The sequence below is a fragment of the Herpailurus yagouaroundi genome, unplaced genomic scaffold (assembly GCF_014898765.1).
Source record: "Herpailurus yagouaroundi ecotype Mexico unplaced genomic scaffold, PumYag 222, whole genome shotgun sequence".
Lineage (NCBI taxonomy): Eukaryota > Metazoa > Chordata > Mammalia > Carnivora > Felidae > Herpailurus > Herpailurus yagouaroundi.
Genome location: NW_024412453.1, coordinates 5,630,701 through 5,649,088, shown reverse-complemented (window position 1 = coordinate 5,649,088; position 18,388 = coordinate 5,630,701). Strand labels below are relative to the sequence as shown.

Sequence of the window (18,388 nt, the reverse complement as noted above, 5' to 3'; positions counted from 1 at the left end):
ACCCAGAAAGAAACAAGCCATGTGGAAAAATGGGTTTGAATATATCTGTGAGCCAGAAGGCAGCGAGAGAAACCCAGTGGCTAGGGCTCCGATTTTACACCAGCGCAGCAGAAAGGCCCACACTTAGGAGGCCGTATCTGTGTCACCTTCTGACATGCAGTGTGTGTTCGACGATGGGTCCCCTTAGAAGGTGGCTGCAGTTTCAGGTGCCTGTTTCCCGCCTGGCTGTCTTTGGAAAGAAACGGAGGGCACTCCTAAAGCTGATCCAGCACGAGGAGATCAGGATTGCACAGAGTCATGTTTTGGGCCTGGAGTGCGAAGGTCCAAGTCTGTAGCCCACCTTCCTGCAAGACTTCAGCCAAGTCATTAAATCTCTTTGTGTCCTACTTTATTCATGTATCAACTAGATCCTGTGTGATGGGGGAATTGTGGGTGAAAGGGGGAGGCAGAGTTAACACGATCAGCAACACAGGCATGGTTCCTGCAGTCGTTACTAATTGTTTTCTGACTGCCTCACGTTCCCCTCTCCCCCTCCAGTTCAAAGACACAGGGAAAAGCAAGTCCAGTAGAGGAAACATTGTGGTCAAAGGCAGGGACATACATACAAGCGAATGACAGAGCTCTCTGCCTTGATGGCCACGAGCCCTGCAGGCCAGTGCGCCCCTGGGGCATTTATTAAGAACGATGGCAATTATTTGTTGCACATCTGGTGTCAAGTCCAGGAAGAACAGACCGGAATTCGATCCAGTGCCCACCCATCTCACAACTATAGCCAGGCTCCTGAAAAGTATTGTCCAAGGTGCCCTGGTTGAAAATCCCTGTGCTATTAACAGACAGATGGGCACCAGCTGGAGCAGCTGCCCCGGGCACTGGATAGTTGCGCACACCCCACACCACACACACACACACACACACACACACACACACACACACACCTCGCTGCCTGACGGAGGCTCATTCCTGTCCCACTGGCTGTTGGTACCATGCGGAAGCCAGAAGGCCCTTGCTAGTCCTGCTTAGCCTGCCAAAGAAGCCCACCAGCCTCTCCAGGACAACTCCCCCACCCCTTTCATCACCTTTGCCATTTCCTTCCCCCTCCCCATATTCCTGGGAGCCCACTGGCTTGGTTCCTGCGTGGTGGTGTGAGCCCCGTCCTGGCTCTGGGCTTAGCCTCAGTCTACGTAGCGTGCCTTTCTAAAAGCAAAGAGACACTAAAAAGTGCCCTTTGCACGAACAATGCTGCATCTGGGAATTGAATCCTACAGAAAGCTATCAGACCCACATACGGGAAAGAGAAACGCTCAAGGAGGTTCCTAGGAGCGGTATCTGTAAGGGAAGCAAACAACATAAATGTCCATCACTAGGAGAATGACTGTGTCCCTTCCATGAGATTCTGTGTCGCCCTTAGAAGGATGACGTCTACTTTATGTGCCGATTAGACAGATCAGCATGATAGATCCTTACATAAAAAAGCCATGGACACACACGCTCCCCTTTTTGTAATGACAAGGGGTGTGAGTGTCCCAGCACCTGCTTCATAGGGGTGCCATGAGGACTAAGTGGGTTAACAGATGCAGAGTGCTGCAGAGAGTGGTCCCCACTGCAGGCCCTCAAGTGTTAGATGTTCTTTCTGTTGCTCTTGCCATTAATTGGTCTGTCTTGCTGTGGGCTAAGCTGCAGGATGGTAATTTCAGAAGCATAGGGAAGGGTTACGTGCTTCCCCCAGCGTGGTTTTCTGCACTCTTGGGCTCCTCAGAAAAGGACGAGTATGACGTTTTTCTGGGGTCACATGGCTCTCAGCAGACATGTATGCCACCAGCTCAAGTTGGTTCGCCAGGACCATCTGATATTTATTTAATCCTTTGACAGAGAGAGAGAGAGAGAGAGAGACCGACCCAAGCAGGCTCCATGACCAGCGCAGAGCCCGATGCAGGGCTCCAACGTGAGTTCATGACCTGAGACGAAATCAATAATTGGACGCTTAAGTGACTGAGCCACTCAGGTGTCCCAGGACCATCTGATTTTAAAACTGAAACATGTGTGTCCTGGATCCCCTCTCAGGGCTGGACAAACCGGGACAGCTGACTGCTCTCCATATGCCCCTGGTGGCCCAGGTGCTTTAGGAGGTACCCAGATACATACTCATTATTGCTTTTCATGTGTAACAGGGGGGGAAAAACATAAAAATGGTGTATCAGAATTACTCAGCCTCGAAACGGAAATACACGTTATGACATGGATATACCTTCAGAACATTGTGCTAAGGGGAAAAATAGCCAGTTGCAAAAAGACAAGTACTGTATGATCCCCCTTATAGGAGGTTCCTGGAGTTTGACTCCTCTATGAATGTGTTCACGGAGACAGGAAGCAGAACAGGGGCTTCCAGCGGCTGGGGGAGGGGGAAATGGAGAGTTCTTGTTTTAATGGGTACAGGGTTTCAGCTTTGCCAGATACAAAGCGTTCTGGAGAGGTATGGGGGTTGGTGGTTGCAGAGCAGTACGAAGGTACTTAATACGACTGAACTGTTAACACGTAAAAATGGTTACGATGGCAGATTTTCTGTTAGGTGTATTTTACCAGAATTTAAGATTTGTTAAAAAAAAAAAAAAAGTACATCACATACTGCAAATATTGTCACATAGGGTAAAGCTGAAGCGCTATTGAATTGAACGTTAAATTGAACATGCGTCTGAAAGAACCGTGCAGATGATAGAGCAGTGGAAGAAGCTGGGGAAATATGGCGTGTTTATTCTGAGCTCACATTGAAGGTGCCTCCATCCTTAGCACGATCAGCTTGCCCAGTGCCCTGGTCCTCCACCCCCTGCCACCCACACACATTTCTGCTCCTCACATGGCCCACCCGCCCGCATCCACGAGGCCTTGATCTGGTGCCCCCGGGGTCTGCACACACCCGGCAGCATCAGCGGGTGGAAGTCTTGAGTCCTGACATTCACAAAAACTCTGTGCTTAGCTTTTGCCTTGCCAGTCGTCGGGAGTACCTCTGGCAGACTCTTCTCAGCATCCTGTATCAGAGAAGGGGGTTCTGGGCCACAGCCTGGTGGGCAGGAGGAACATAGAGCAGTTGAGGGATGGCTCTGTGTTGTGCTCTTTCCAAGTGGAGGCTGAGAAGGTCCCTGTTCCCTCCTCGCCCTGTCTCAGGCTGCCAGCAGGCAGGCTTGGCTGTGACGGGGCTCCTGGGTACTAGAGGGACCTGAGAGCTGAGTTGTCCTCCTCCCCCCCAGTTCTGCGTGTCCTCATGCCCAGAACCATTATGCATCTTAGACACACACAGTGTCGAGGTGGCCCCCCGGGAGCCAGTTCCTAACTCTCACACCAGCCGGGAGAGGAGACAGGTCCGTTCGATGGGGCATTTCCCAAACCATGCTCCACAGGGCATCCTCTGGGGCTTAAGCACAGAAAGCTTTCCAAGTTCAAATCTGGCTGGGTCATTATACTGCTGTCTCCAGTTCAAAATGTCTTAAGCTTCTGATATTCAAGATGGCAATAATAATACTATTAAATAACAGCTAACATTTATCAAGGGCTTACTATACGCCCGGTGCTACAGCACAGATCTTCAGGAATTATTTTATTTAATACTCCCAACACCTGAGGCTTACTGAGACGAAAGTAACTCGCTGCAAGTCCAGGCTTTCAGGAGCAGGCCTTAGGGAAAAGATGAAGAAGGAAAAGAGGAAGAGAATTAACTACCATATTCATGCTTCACTTAAAGCAGCCCTTCTTAAACTTTAAAGGGCACACGCATCCCCTGGGAATCCTGTTAGAATGCAGAATTTGACTCAGTAGGTCCGAGGTGGAGCCTGAGTTACTGCATTCATCCAAAGACCAGGCTCTGAATAGGGGGGCATTTGAGTACCTACGCCTGGCATGGAACTCATTCATTCACTTGTTCATTTGTTCACTCATTCATTCACTCATTCGTTCACTCGTTCATTCATTTATTCATTCATTTACTCATTTGTTCACTCATTCCTTCATTCATTCACTCATTCATTTATGCAAACAGTCTAGTAGCAAAGGGCATGACACTCTCTGACATCTGGATCCAGATTCTAATCCTGACACTGTGCTTCACTAAGCGGCAATTTTTGAGTCTCAGTTGCCCATCTGTAAATTGGGAATGAAACTCGCATTTTATAGAGTTTTTGTGAATATTAAATGCAATAAAATGTGGCAAACATCTGCTCCAGGGTCTGGGGCATGGTGGACAATTTCATAAATGGTCGTGGTTTAGAGCTTATTTCAAAAAAAAAATTAATGTTTATATTTGAGAGAAAGAGACAGAGCGCGAGCAGGGGAGGGGCAGAGAGAGAGGCAGACACAGAATCCAAAGCAGGCTCCAAGCTCTGAGCTGTCAGCACAGAGCCCAACCTGAGGCTCGAACTCATGAGCCATGAGATCATGACCTGAGCCGAAGTCAGACGCTTACCCAACTGAGCCACCCAGGCAGCCCCTTTTTTAAAATTTTTTTAATGTTTGGAGCTTATTTATCATTCACTTATTCCCTCACTTCAACACATGGTTCCAGTAAGTTTGTTTATATTATAGCCAATTTATTAATTGAAATAAATGACTTATTTATTAAAATAAATCACTTATTTTAACATTTACTTATTTACGTATTTCCACAAAGACATCCCAGTGGCCACGAAGGCTGCCAGTGAGGGGCCTAGAGTCACAGTCATAGAGGAGTGGCTGTGGACGAAGAAACATGTCTCCTAATGGTTTTCACAAGAGGTAGGGACAGGCACAAGTGATGAGTGGTGGGAGCCACTTGGCACATGACTCCACCAGAAGAGGAAGAGTGAGAAACGTATGTGGTGGGGAAAGAGGGAGAGAGAGAGGCTGGAACTGGGTAAAATGTCAACAGATCGCAAGCTGTTAATTATCTGAGGAGAACTAAATATTATGGAGGCAATTATAGCAGGCGTTGGAAAGCAGTGATAGGAAAGTTGGGCCCCAGCCGAATTGCGTGTCCCCTTGAAGAAGGGCTGGGAGACTGGTTTCAGTGTGCAGAGCAAGCTTTTTACTCTGAGAGAGAGGAAGAGTGAGGGGGCTGATGGAGGGAGCCCAGGGAGGGGGAGTTAGGGGTCCCCTCGACCCCGCCAGTCCAGCCAAGCCAGGCACACAGCACTTTGCTTTGAAAGGCAGCCTTACCCCACCCCCCACCCCACCCCCGCATTCTCCCTCCCCGGGCTCTGGGCCTGGAATCCGCAGCCCCCTCCCCAGCCACCCTCCCTCCCCCAAGATGTCATCTTTTGAGACGATTTCATGTGGAAGCATCGCTAAGTAAATTCGCTAAATGCCTATTCATCCCCGTCAGATGGGGACTCGGTGAAGCGGTAAATGTGAAAATGGCCCCAGCTCAGGACCCTGAAAGGCGCTTTCTGGGGTTGCCAAATGGAGCTGCAGCCACTGACCCTGGGAGGCCTGAGGCTTCGCGCACGGGGGCCCAGGAGCCCCGGCCCGGCCCCTTCAATCCTCCCTCTGAGGCCGCTGAGAGGCCCTATTTATTATTCCTGCTGCCAGGGACCCATTCAGAGGTTAACTTGTCCCCGTATTCATCAGGACGACGATAATGAACTGTCCCAGAGTGGCAAGGGGGTTGGTAAACAGGAACTGCTGAGACACGGAGATCGAATGGGCCTCTTGAGGGTTTGGAAAGAGAGATTGCTTTCATTTTTTTTTTTATGGGCTGATCTTGTTCCCACCTCTCCCCGCAACTTCGGGAGGCCCTTTGCCCATGGCTGTCTGTAACTTGGTATGAGGCACACGTGGGCTTTACCTTGGAGCATGTGGGCAGGATTGTCCACACACGAGATGCACCGTTTTGCAGATGCGTGGGGTTAGCCATTTGGCTGCGTCCCTGGAATTTACCTCTGTGCGCCGCGGCAGGGCTTGGCTTGCGTGTTCCTATCGGATTTACTTCAGTGTGGACGGGGGTCTCTCTGCTACCGCTAGAATGGCCGCCTGTGTATTGGTGTTCATTTCAGTAATAGGATGGGACATCGGCAGGGCTCGTTTTCACTGCAGCGTCCCTTGACTGCTTTGTGCCCCCTCCGCTGGAATTATGAGTTGGTCAGCATGCGTCATCCAATCACAGAATAGGGGCTTGCAGTGGTGCGGCTGCAGGGAGTTGCAGGGAAATGAAGAGTGAGGCGTGGGGGCTGCTTAGACCAGATGGTGGCAGGTGGAAGGAGCAAAGCACTTTGCATTTATTGCGCACCTACTATATGCCCTTTAAATATTCCCAGCTATCCATTCGTTATATACGTACTGAGAGCCTACTGTCTGCTGGGCAGTCAGGGGGGTTCAGAGAAGGCTACCACCCAGATGTTAAATTACTCACCCTTGGGTCAGGAGTGGAGCTGGGATCTGCCTCTAGACCTTTCTGCTTCTAGAGCCCAGGCATTGCTTTCTAAGGCACCTACCTGCCCCCCAAAGTTCTGAGAGCCTCCATTCGGTTCCAGGAGTGTCCTTCCTTTCCACCGCCTCCATCTGGTCTCCCACTTTGAAACAATGGTTAACCCTTTCCTTCTAAGTAAAAATTCCTGAGCAGAGCAGATGATAAAGGAGCTGTCACTTCAGCACCGTTTACCTGTTTGGGTTTATTCAGCAGAAGAGGCGACTGCATTTCTGGCAGATGGAGACCCGTGTGACTGCCTTTTAAAATACTGTCACAGCTGTATGCACAAGCTGATTAGCTGTGACTACACTGCCTGCACCGAGATTGATGGCGATAAATTTGGGATAACAATACTGGGAACGACGTCATCTGTTTCAATCGCACTTCATATTTTTTAAAGCTCTCTCAATTGGTAGCCCACTGGTTATTCAAGGACTTAGTATTCATTCATCCAGCAACCATTAATGTAGCTCCTACCATGTGCTAGTGAGGAGCAAGTCCCACTAGGTTCTGTCCTGATGGAGCTTACATCATAACGTAAACAAGTTTAACACTTGCAGGTGACAATAAAATAGTAATGGAAATAAAGGGATATGATAAAGATGGGGGTGGGGGAGGCTGATGCCACATTAGGTTGGGTGGCCAGAAAAGGCGTCTCTGAAGAGGTTACATTTGAAAGGAGACCTGGATGATAACAGCAAGCCAGACCTGGAAAGATACAAGGCAGAATTTCCCAAGGACAGCACGTGCAAAGACCCTGAGATTGCTGTGTATCGCATTGAGCTACACACTAATGACTTACTGTTTGCCACGCCCAGTGCTGAGCACTGGAGATTCCAGAACAGCTAAGGTAGTATGCTTATACTCAAAGAGTGTACAGGCTATAGGATAGGTAGGATACAAACACGCTAATATCCCCTTTTAATGTAGTGTGGTAAGCCTAGGGTGGTGACCCATGAAAGAAGATGCTTTATTAGCCTGTATGGACCTTATTTCTGTGACCACGAAGGGAGCCAAGACTCAGAAAGTGTCCATGGTCTCTGGAGGACCCTGACCTTCCTCTTGGTTTGTTTCCACAGGACGAATGACCAGCTGGTGGCATTTCTCTCCCGATACCGAGATATGAATTTCCTGAAGTCACACGGCCGGGACAATGCAAGGTAGCACATCCTCCCCCTACCCATGTGCAAAATGGAAATGAAAATCTGAGTGATCATTTTGGGGCTTCCTTTGAGGCTAGCCTAGAGGAAAGTAGAGGACAGGAGGAAGGCATGGCTCGGGTGGGCCCCTGCCCCTTCCATGTCGGGTCTGCAGCAGTCTTTCCCGTCAGCCAAGGACAGGGATAATAGTAAATGCATCTCCTCTCGTAATAGCCCTTTACACCCCCCCCCCAACACACACACACACTGAGCACTTTCCCGGGTCCATTATCTCATTATGGCAACCCTTTGAGGTAAGTAGGGCAGCCATTGTTCATTCCCACTTTATTGGTGGGATGACTGAGCCCCATAATTTAAGTGATGGCCCAGATCACTCATTGGGTCAGCCATTCAGCAAACACTCACCCAGTGCCAAGCATGTGCCAGGCACCCTTCTAGAGCTGAACAAGACAAAACCCCCATTCTCATGGAACTTACTTCCTGGTGAAAAAGAGTCTCATGCCAGCATGGAGTTGAGCTCATATATCCTGATTCCCACCCTTTGCCCTCACCAGTGCCTCACTCTTGCTGCCCAAGACATTGGCAGGGATTCAAGGCACCAAGAAGCCCAATCTGGATCCACAAATAGCATGCTGCAGTCCCACTTTCAGCAGGGTCAATATCTCTGTGGCCAGAGATCAGCTACGAGGGATTCAGTCTCAAGCGCCCCCTTTAGGGGAGATCACATGATAGGCCTCACCGTCCCGATGGTAAACACCATTAAAAAAAAAAACCAGCCCAGATCACTGACATGCTGGCAGTTTTTTCTAGCTTTGAACTCAGACCATAACCTGGCAGCACATGGGATAATTTTAGCTCGTTGATGTGTTTTGTTTGGTTTGGCTCTTGTGTTGGTTTTGTTTTGTTTTGTTTCAGTTCAAGTGCTCCATTTGAAAATGAATAGCCCCATTTAAAAATAGCAATGTTGGGGCGCCTGGGTGGCGCAGTCGGTTGAGCGTCCGACTTCAGCCAGGTCACGATCTCGCGGTCTGTGAGTTCGAGCCCCGCGTCAGGCTCTGGGCGGATGGCTCAGAGCCTGGAGCCTGTTTCCGATTCTGTGTCTCCCTCTCTCTCTGCCCCTCCCCCGTTCATGCTCTGTCTCTCTCTGTCCCAAAAATAAATAAACGTTGAAAAAATAAATAAATAAATAATAAAAAAATAAAAATGAAAATAAAAATAGCAATGTTTCCCAGGCACATCCAGCTCATCTTAAAAGATCCAAAGGTCCACTGACTCTGGGCCTCAGGTTTCTCATTGGAGGCTATCACCTGGGTCATAGACAAAGCCCGTGTTCTCCTGTCCTCTCCTGTGCCCCTTCCCTACCTGGCCCCCACTGGCATTTCAGTTTGTAGTCTGCTTCAGGCGTTCTGTGCAACTGCTGACTGACCTGCCCTCTGGCTGGCTCTGTAACTCAGTTTACCGAGGTACCTACAGCAGGGGGGGGGGGGGGCGGGGGGGACCAGAAGGTAGCCTTGAGCTCCATCTCCTGAGCTCTCCAGATGTAACCCCAGAATCCTTTGTTGTGTCATTGCCTAAATTCTAACTCTGATTTCATCCAGCTGTTTATAGCTTGTTCCCATCCTACTGACAGCCTGCATTTTTTACATTTAGAAGGAGCCCCCAGACTTGAGGATGCTCTGTAAATCAGCATGATTTACAGATTAGCGTGAGCATGTTCCCACCGCTAAAGGGAGAGAGGCCTGGGTAGATCAAGAATTACAGCCACTGTGTGATGTGTTCCTGATAAGTGCCCTTGCTCCGCTGACCTTTTCCCTGTGGGATCCAATTTCATTCTTAGGGCCACTCAATGCAAAATAAGAATCATTATCCCCATTTGTCAGGAGAAGAAAGGGATTTGGGGGAGTCTAAATGATTTTCCCAAGGTTACACAACTGGTAAGTGTTAGAATTTGAACCCAGTTCTCTGACCCCAAAGCCCATGGGAGCAAGGTAGAGCTGAACAAGATTCCATTCAGGTGTTAGTTATCAAAACTGGCCCAGATGTTAGTGTCTAGGCCCTTAGGTTACCTCCAGGTAACCTTGTAATATGTGTTTTGTGCAAAGTTGTTTCATCAGAAAGGAGCCCATTGTAATTTGATAGACTTGTGTCTGAATTATTATCCACCCTGGTATTATTATTCCTGCCTAGTTGGTATTTATTCTCTGTCCACTATTTCTAGGCCCAGTGCTTGGGACTGGGTATGTAGCACAGAGGTTAAAAGCGTGGGCCTTGAGGTTGTACTTCCTGGATCAGAGTCCTGCTCTGCCATGTCCTAGCTATGTTGCATTGGACAGGGGTCTTAACCTCTCTGAGCCTGTTCCCTTACCTTTATAGTGGAAATAACAATAGGCCTACACTCTTGGGGTTGAGAGGATTAAATGAGATGCTGCATATAAAGCATCCACCATATAGTAGATGCCCTATGTGATGGTGGTGATGATGATGGTGATGTCATGGCTATGATAAGTGTAGGATGAAAATATTGTGGTGGGAGAAATAAATAGATGGTATTCGGGCTAGAGTTACCCCGCTGGGTGTGTGAATACCTGTCTGGTGGATGTGCGCCAGTAGCTGACAGGTAATACCCACATGGCACAGAACAACATAAAGGTTCCGGCTAAGATGTTGTTGGCACTTCCTGCTAAAACTAAAACCCAAGGATCTCTGAACAGAAAAGCTCCCATATTCCACTACCCAGGAATGAGCCCTTGGCTGGTTTTCTCTTACTTGAATGAATGAAGGGCAGTAATGTCGTATTAATTTCATAGTAAAATGAGCCATTACCTGCCACCCTCTCCTCTCTGTCAGCTGGGGCCTCACCTGCTGATGAGTAACCCTAGCCACTGGGCGTCTTCTGTTGTCCCCTCCCCATCGCACAGAGCTGGGCATGGCTAGGCTGCAGACCCTGCACGGGTGATGTGTCATAAAGGACCCTTGGTGGCAGATGACAGAAACCCAGCTTAAACTAGACTCAGTGGGTAAAGGAAGTTAATGGAAGGAAAACCTTGATCTCTGACTTCAGATATGGCTAAATCAAGCAGTTCAAATGCTTTAATCACACCTAGACTCCGTTAGTTCTTTTCTTTTCCTTTTTATGGGGGGGGGGGCATTTAATTATTTACTATTCCTGGAGTGGGTTAAAGTAAAATAAACACATCAAATAGCCAAATAGTTCACTGAGGGGAATCTTTTTATTTTTTTAATTGAGATGTAATTGAACATACAACATTATGTTAGTTTCAGGTGTATGACCTAATGATTCATTATTTGTATATATTGCAAAATGATCATAATAAGTCTAGCTGACATCTGTCACCCCACATGGTTACATTTTTTTTTCTTGTTGATGAGGACATCTAAGATCTACTCTCTGAGCAACTTCCAAATACACAGTACAGTATTATTGGCTATACATCACCTCCCCCCAGCACGTATTTATTTCACACCTGGAAGTGTGTACTTTTTGACTCCCTTGTTTAGTTCTATTTTCCTTTGTGTTGGTTGGATTTTCTGGCTCCAATGGTGACTTAGTAGCTTCATTTTAGAGACGGGGAAACTGAGACTCAGGTGAAGTAATTTGGTGAAGCCCACATAATTACAGCAGTGCTAGGACTCCGGCCCAGATGCCTGTGTCCCCAGAGCCCAAGCTCATAACCCTTGTATGATGCAGCCTGTCTGTATTCTGGGCCTGCTTTCCTCCAGGATGCTGGGTGACTTTCAGGCAGCGACTCTGCTTCTCTGGGCTTCACTTTCTCCCTTTGAAAAAAGAAAAGTGGATGAATAAGATGGTCTCCGAAGGCACTTCTCCTTCTGACGCTCTCTGCTCCTGGACCAGCCCTTGTAAAAGACATTGTGACAAAGGCAAAGAGTTTAAAAGATCAAACGATGTGGAGGGACCAAAAACAAGCAGTAAGATACGAAATAGGCCACAGGGTGCCTCGGTTTTTAGTTCCACGTGGCTCCTAATAGCAGTGTTGACCTTCTGTCCCCATCTCCAGCCCTTGGCAGCCAGTGTGGATTCCCAGCTCCTGCTCCGCAGGGATGGCATAAAGGCAAACTAATATTTTAATAGTTGCCAAATTGGTCCTGACTGTTCCTGTAATTAAATGAAGGGGAGTGTTGTGTTCACCATTTCTCCTTGCTTTCCTCCAAAAATAAAGTCGATGCAATGAAAGGCACGCAGCACAGTTACTGATTTCCCAGTTAGCCTCTGTAGGGTGAGCAGAAGCAGGTGTCCTAAAGCTCACTGAGGGACTAAACATGTCCTTGCAGACTAAATAGGTCCTTGCAGTTACCCTGGAACTCCTGGCTTCTGTTCAGGGAGCATTGGAGAAGTTTCCCAAATGTCTGCAACCTGATTGTTGTGGGGACCTGGGACGGGGGGTGGTCTGATAGGGGCTAGAAAGGGAAGATCCTTTCTACCAGCCAGAATAGGGTTTCCTCTGACACTTTCTCTGCCTCAGTCCATCTGAGCTCTCTTGCTGATCCAAGGTCCACAGGCCCCCATGCTGAGCCCAGGGACACATTGTGGTACAGGGGCAGGTACATGAACATTGGAGGCCTGGCACCTGTGTTGAAATGCTGGCTTGCTCATGTGATGGCCATAGGACTTCACCAGATGGCTTTGACTCTCCAAGCCTCTGTTTCCTCATCTTTATAAAATGTGAATAGGGAGATGGGCATTGTGGAGGACGGAGTGTCCTCGCTGACCCTGGGAAGGCCCTGAACCAGGCACTTTCTGGTGTGTTGTCTCATTCCCAGCTCACTTGGCAAGTGAGATCTTCGAGACGAGTACAGCTGAGGCTTAGAGAGTTGATTTTACTTGCTTAAGGTTCCACAGCGAGCAGACCGCAGAGCTGGGACTGGAACATGGCTCGGTCTGGCTTTCAAGGCCTGATTTTATCACGCCGTGATTCATGACCACATCTGACAGGACCTGCAGTTTTGCCTTTGGGGCGTACAACTGAAAGAACAGAATCCTGCTAACTTTAAGCAGAAGTATCGTTGAAATGATGAGGAGAGGAAAGATCGGGTTCTTCCCCTCCTTTGTAGAGTCGGTGTCTCCCAAAGTGTGTTCCCCATCCACCCGTAGCGTGAGAGGTGGATTCAGGTACTTCACAGACAGGAGTGCTGGGAAAGCTAGGTACTGATCGCAAGTATATCAACAACAATTGATAGAATTAGCCGTCTGCCCCCATGGTTTCATAGAAGTTATGCTGAGAGTAAGACTCAGTTTAAAAAAAAAAAAAAAACAAAACACCGTTGAAGCTATTCAAAGTTGATTTAGGGAAAATTATTAAGGGAGCTTTCCTGTAAGTGCTATACATAAAGCACTTGGCACAGCAGGTAGGAATCCACACTCTGGATTCTAGGTGTATGACCTTGGCTGAGTGACATCGACATCAAGCACCTGTGTGTCAGAGTTGTTAGAAGAATTCAATGGGAGAATATAGGGATAAACTCTTGGAACAATTAGTTGGGCGTGTCAACTTAGTGACAGTGATGATGGAGAAGAATCTTGAAAATGGCATACATATGATTAACATTTTGCAAGCACTCCTCCAATTCTTATGGAAACTAGCGTTTGACGGGTAAGAAGGCTAGACCAGTAGGAAACCAGGAGGGGTCCCAGCCCTGAGGTTGGAAGTGACATCAGCAAGTTTCTTCTAGCTGTCAGGTCTGGACCCCACCTGCTCTAAACAGCACTCCCCCCGACTGGGCACCAGAATGACAGCCAAGCAGCTTCAGCAGCCCTTTCTCTCTGACATTGAACTCATCTTCAGACCCACACCTCCCTTGATGTATAAACAGGCAACTGTTTAGCCAATAGTTGGCAAATCCATTGAGAGCCTGGCCAGGAACCTCCTCCAAGCAAATCTGTGCTCAGGAGGCCCTTTGGTGCCAACTTGCTTATGAAGAGATGGGCTCACTCCCCAGCTGTCTTATAGCACCATGATTGATGTGAGGAGATAATTAATATCTCCTTTCCAATGGGGAAAGCAGATTGCATTTCCCCTTTGCTTTTCTTAAACCCAACCAGTGCATTTATCACTGTTTGCATGTTCACTGTATTTAATCCAATTATAGCAGGCATGTCAAAATAAAGCTTTGCGTTGCACCAGCACCCACACAAAGCTGTGTATGCATATCCTTTCTTGGCCCCCACATGCGTTTTGAGGTCAACTTGGGAACTTTTCTTTTTCCAAAACAATACACATCGAAGTTAGAAAAAAGACTACGACAAAAGTATGTTCAGGGTGTCATCTCTGAGAGATGGACTTTGATTTTTTTTTTCTTTGCTTTCTCTTTCTGTTCTAAGTTTTCCGTGAAGGATGTGCATTACATTTATAAACAGAACAAAAGGCAATAAACACTGTTTTTTAAAATGTGTGAAAAATTGTGGAAAACCACTTAGCCTTCAGTGGACCTTTAGCCTCTTGGAAGTAGAAGCTGATTGGGCACCAAGCACCATGAAGAACATATGGCTACCAAGTCAGGGGATTCTGGGTCCCAGGATTTGGGCCCTTGACTTGGCATCTCTTCTCAGTCTTCTTTTTTCCCCCACCCTTGGATATCAAACACAAGTCCGCTTTCTTCGCACAAGGCAGTAGTAACAGTCACATGTGAAGGGTTTCCTGTGTGCTGGGGAATGTCCTAAATACCTTAGTGAGGTTACTTCTTGCAAGTGTCAAAACTACCCCATGATGGAAATGCAGTCCTATCAGGCTCAGTTTTCAGATGGGAGCCCAGAGGCTAGCTAAGTTAAACACACAGATTATAAGTGGGGAGGCTGACTAGAACCCAGGAAATCTGGCCCCAGGGTCTGTACTCCTAGGCTCTGTATCACACTGATTCCCTCAGCATGTTCACTGTGGGGCTTCCTGCCATATCCAGGTAGATGATGCATTCCCCCCACCAATCAGGTAGGGTCTGCCTCTCTCGCAGTTGACCTGCTCAGATGTGTCAGCAAGGCTCTCACTCCAGCCACCTTGACTTCTTTCCATTCATTTGAGCTCTTGCACATGCTGTTTTGGTCCCCAGTAAAGCTCTTGCCCCCAGATCTTCAGATGACTGATTCCTCCTCATCCTTGACGTGAAGCTTCAATGCCACCTCGTCAGTGAAGCCCTTCCCCAACAATCTTCACTAATGACGTCTCTGTCTCTTTATTTTCTGTCACTGCGCCCTTGAGTTTTTCTCTATAGCACTTATCACAAACATCTAATTACATATTAATGTGTTTTGTGGCTCTTTGTGTCTACTTACTAAGTTATTAAGAGCAGGATTATAGCTCAATGGCTAAAAGTATGGCATCCAGAGCCTGACGGCTAAGGTTAGAATCGCACCCTTGGCACTAACCAGCTGTATGGCTCTGGGGAAATTACTTAGCCGTGTCTCTGTTCCTTCATTTGTAAAATGAACCTTCATAGGGTTGTAGTAAAGACTAAATGAGAGAATATGGATTTAGTGTGAGGAATGGGATCTGGAAAGTAGCAGGTGCTCAATAAATGGTAGGTGTTATTCTATTTTTTATGTCTCTCCCTGGAAGATGGAGAAGGGTAGGGATGATGTCCATCTTGTTCACAACCAGATTCTCAGCACACAGACCTGGGGTAGTGAAGATGCTATCTGGAGCTGCTGAACGAGTGAATGCTCCAAGCCCCCTGTTCTTCCGGTACTTCAGAGTAGAGACATAACAGTTGACCCCAGCTGAGGTCAGGAAAGGGGACAATCCAGCCTGGGCCTGAAAGAAACAGCCAGTAGGGTCCCTGTGGAGCTGCCAGACTAGGTCCCAATGAGCTGAATCCTTGCTGACTGGTAGCATGAAAAGATGATGTATTCATACTGCTCGGACAGAATTAGAAAGGTGCCCATGACCCTTGTCACCTCAACTACCACAACCATGGGCATTGCTTATTAAAATAATCACAGGAGATGAAGTTCACTGTTTGTGTGGGGCTCTGGGCTTCTGTCCTTGGTGCTGAAATATCATTGCTTTTTCTGGACATAGAGGTGTGTAATTAGTTCTGGAGGTGTCCTGCCCATTCCTGTCTACCAAATCACAGGAGAGAGAAGAGGAGAGATAGAAATTTTAAATTTGTAGCTTGATGAAGGAAAAATATTAAGCATCTTGGTGAATATTTATGGAGCACTTACAGTGTGTTGAGCACTACCCTAAGCCGTTTCTACGTATAATCTCATTTAAACTTTTGCACTAGCCCTCTGAAGTAAGTGTTACTATCATCACCATTTTCCATGTGAAGTTACGTGTTCAGGTCGTCCAAGGTTGGTGGCCTACCCAGCACGTGAATTGTGTAGTCCAAAGCTTGGTCCCTGCATTATACGGCTGTTACGTGTCAGCACATTCACATAGCTGGCTGATTTCATACACTGCGGGCTTTCGTGCTTTGTTCCATGACTTTATTTTTTAACTAAAATGCTTAGGTTGTACTTAGGCTAAAGGAGTAATCTGGATTCAGTGACAGATCACTGGACAGGAAAAGAGAAGAAGGGGAGATTTTTTTCCTAGGCTGTGTGACTTTGGATGTCTTTGAATCATACATCCTCTCAGTGTGTTGGGTTTTTTTTTTTTCAATCTATAGAATTAATTATATTAACTGATTGCTAAGATTCCTTCTTACTCAGACACGCTGTAAAATCTGAGGAGCAGAGTTCTTCCTTTTCAAACTCATTATAGGACGAGACAGTTCTGGAATAATTCCACACTCAATGAATATGCCAAGACTGTAGCCAGGGAATTAACTGAATTAAGAGACCTTCATTGTCTGCCTTTTCTGAGATCATGTTCAAAGGATACAGAAGGTTTCTTAACTGACCTTTTCACACACGGATGAGAATGAGGACCCCTGTCCCCTTCCATCCAATTTCCTTTGATGCTCAGCTGAGTACAACTTGGTCCCTATGACATCTCAGTAGAATCCTATTTAGTTATGACTTTGTTCCATATTGTGCCAGTAGAGAAAGTCCCTGGAAGGCAAACCACCCCTCCCTGAAATCCTAGGAGGTAAAACCAAATGCAATTGATTCCATGTTTGCCCTCAGGTAGTCTGTTCTGAAGACAGAAGTCTTTGTGACATCTGGCAGGGAGCTCTTCCAAGACCAACAATGAGCCCTTTTCTGTCACTTTTCTCATTTCAGCACCGTGTCTTTTTGAGGTAGTGAAAATTCTCAGATACTCCTTTTGGATCCTTTTACAAGGACCCTGGCAATCAGGACAGAGCAGTTAAGAGCTTGATGGATTCATCCAGACCTGGATTCGAGTCCAGGACTGTTAGCTGTGTGACTTTGGGGAACACCCTTAACCTTCTTGGATTGAGTTCCTTTGTGTTTCAATGTTTGTTAGAAGAATCAGATACCTGTTTAAGGGCTGCTACTTCCTTATTGAACAATTTCATGGCTTTTACTCCTCCCTTCATTCATTGGCTCAATAAATACTTATTGAGCACCAACTGTATGCTAGGTACTAGTCTAGGCACTAAGGATACAGCTTTGAACCAAAACAGGCAAAAAACTCTCTGCCTTCTTGGGACTTACATCTAGTAAGGAGACAGTAAACTAAATAAATACCTTGTATACAGTAGTACAAATTTTTAAGTTCTATGGAGAAAAATAAAGCATGAAATGGTGGTCACAGATGTGAGGGATTCTGGAAGGGTATAATTGCTATGTAAGAATGGTTCACTGTGTAATGACTGGCTCAGTCCATTGCTGGAATGAATAGTGCTTGCTGAATACTTAGCAAGGACCTTTGTAAACCTCATCTGTCAGCCTTTCACAGCTGATTCAGGAGGGTGTCAGCACAGGTGTCATGGAACTCATCTTCCAGATGAGGAAACTGGCATTCCAGAGAGTCAAGTCAACCCCATATCTCCCCATCTGCGAAGACAGAGTCATCATTAGTACCCAGATCCTTTTTTTGTCTGCTCTGAATTCCACCTGTTGACTCGGTTGCCCTCACATAATCAAATCATCTGGAAATGAAGCTAAATATAAGAGAGTGTCTTTGGTCATCTTCTGTGTGTTTGGCCCAGTGCTTAAATAAATCTGCTCTCCACCCCTCAGGTAGAGAATCACACACCCTTGACTGCTGAACCAACATTTATGAAAAGGCACACCCAGGTATTTGCCTACTTACCTTGATTTCCAGCCATTCCCTTTTTCAAGAGATGGCAAATGCATAGGGTAGAAAACAAAATGCAAATCACTGTCCAAGCAGTTGATTCCTTTCCCCTGCTAAATACCCGGACTCTGGGCCTCTGCCGCTTTATCCCAGTCCAAACGCCCCTCTTAACCCAGGAACTGAGACCTGGGGGGATTGTTTGTCTCTGTTTACTCATAATTAACCAAAGCATGCATTTGCAGCTTATCAGTTTTCAAATGCAAGTAAATATAGCAACCAATCTCCCACCCCATGAATATTTCATTTTGGAGATTACTGCATAAATATTGTATTTGGATATTATGGTCTGGGACATCACATTAAAATTGCAAGACGATGCTATTCTCCCACATAATGGAACACAAAATTAAAAGGCTGGCCTATGGAAAGAAAACTTTTGCATGTCCTCAACACCTGAATTTTGTTTCTTTGTCTCTCTGAGTGAGTTAGTCTTGGCTAGCACATAAGTTCTCGTAGAAGTTACCTAAAATGCAAAGGTTTAAGCAGGGTTAAGTGTCTGCAATTTAATATTATTATATAATTAGCACCAGACAGAGCTGAGGTAGGATTTTATTTTCCTAAAC

The 18,388-nt window shown here is 46.8% G+C and overlaps 1 protein-coding gene across 3 annotated transcripts in view; it reads left to right on the top strand.

The window, feature by feature from the left end:
• XYLT1 (xylosyltransferase 1) overlaps positions 1 to 18,388 on the top strand; it is a 278,553-nt gene that overhangs the window by 223,025 nt on the left and 37,140 nt on the right. For all 3 annotated transcript variants that reach the window (XM_040458947.1, XM_040458948.1, XM_040458946.1), the window contains one exon: positions 7,507 to 7,587. In XM_040458947.1, coding sequence (XP_040314881.1) covers positions 7,507 to 7,587 — 81 coding nt within the window. The remainder of the gene's footprint in view (positions 1 to 7,506; positions 7,588 to 18,388) is intronic.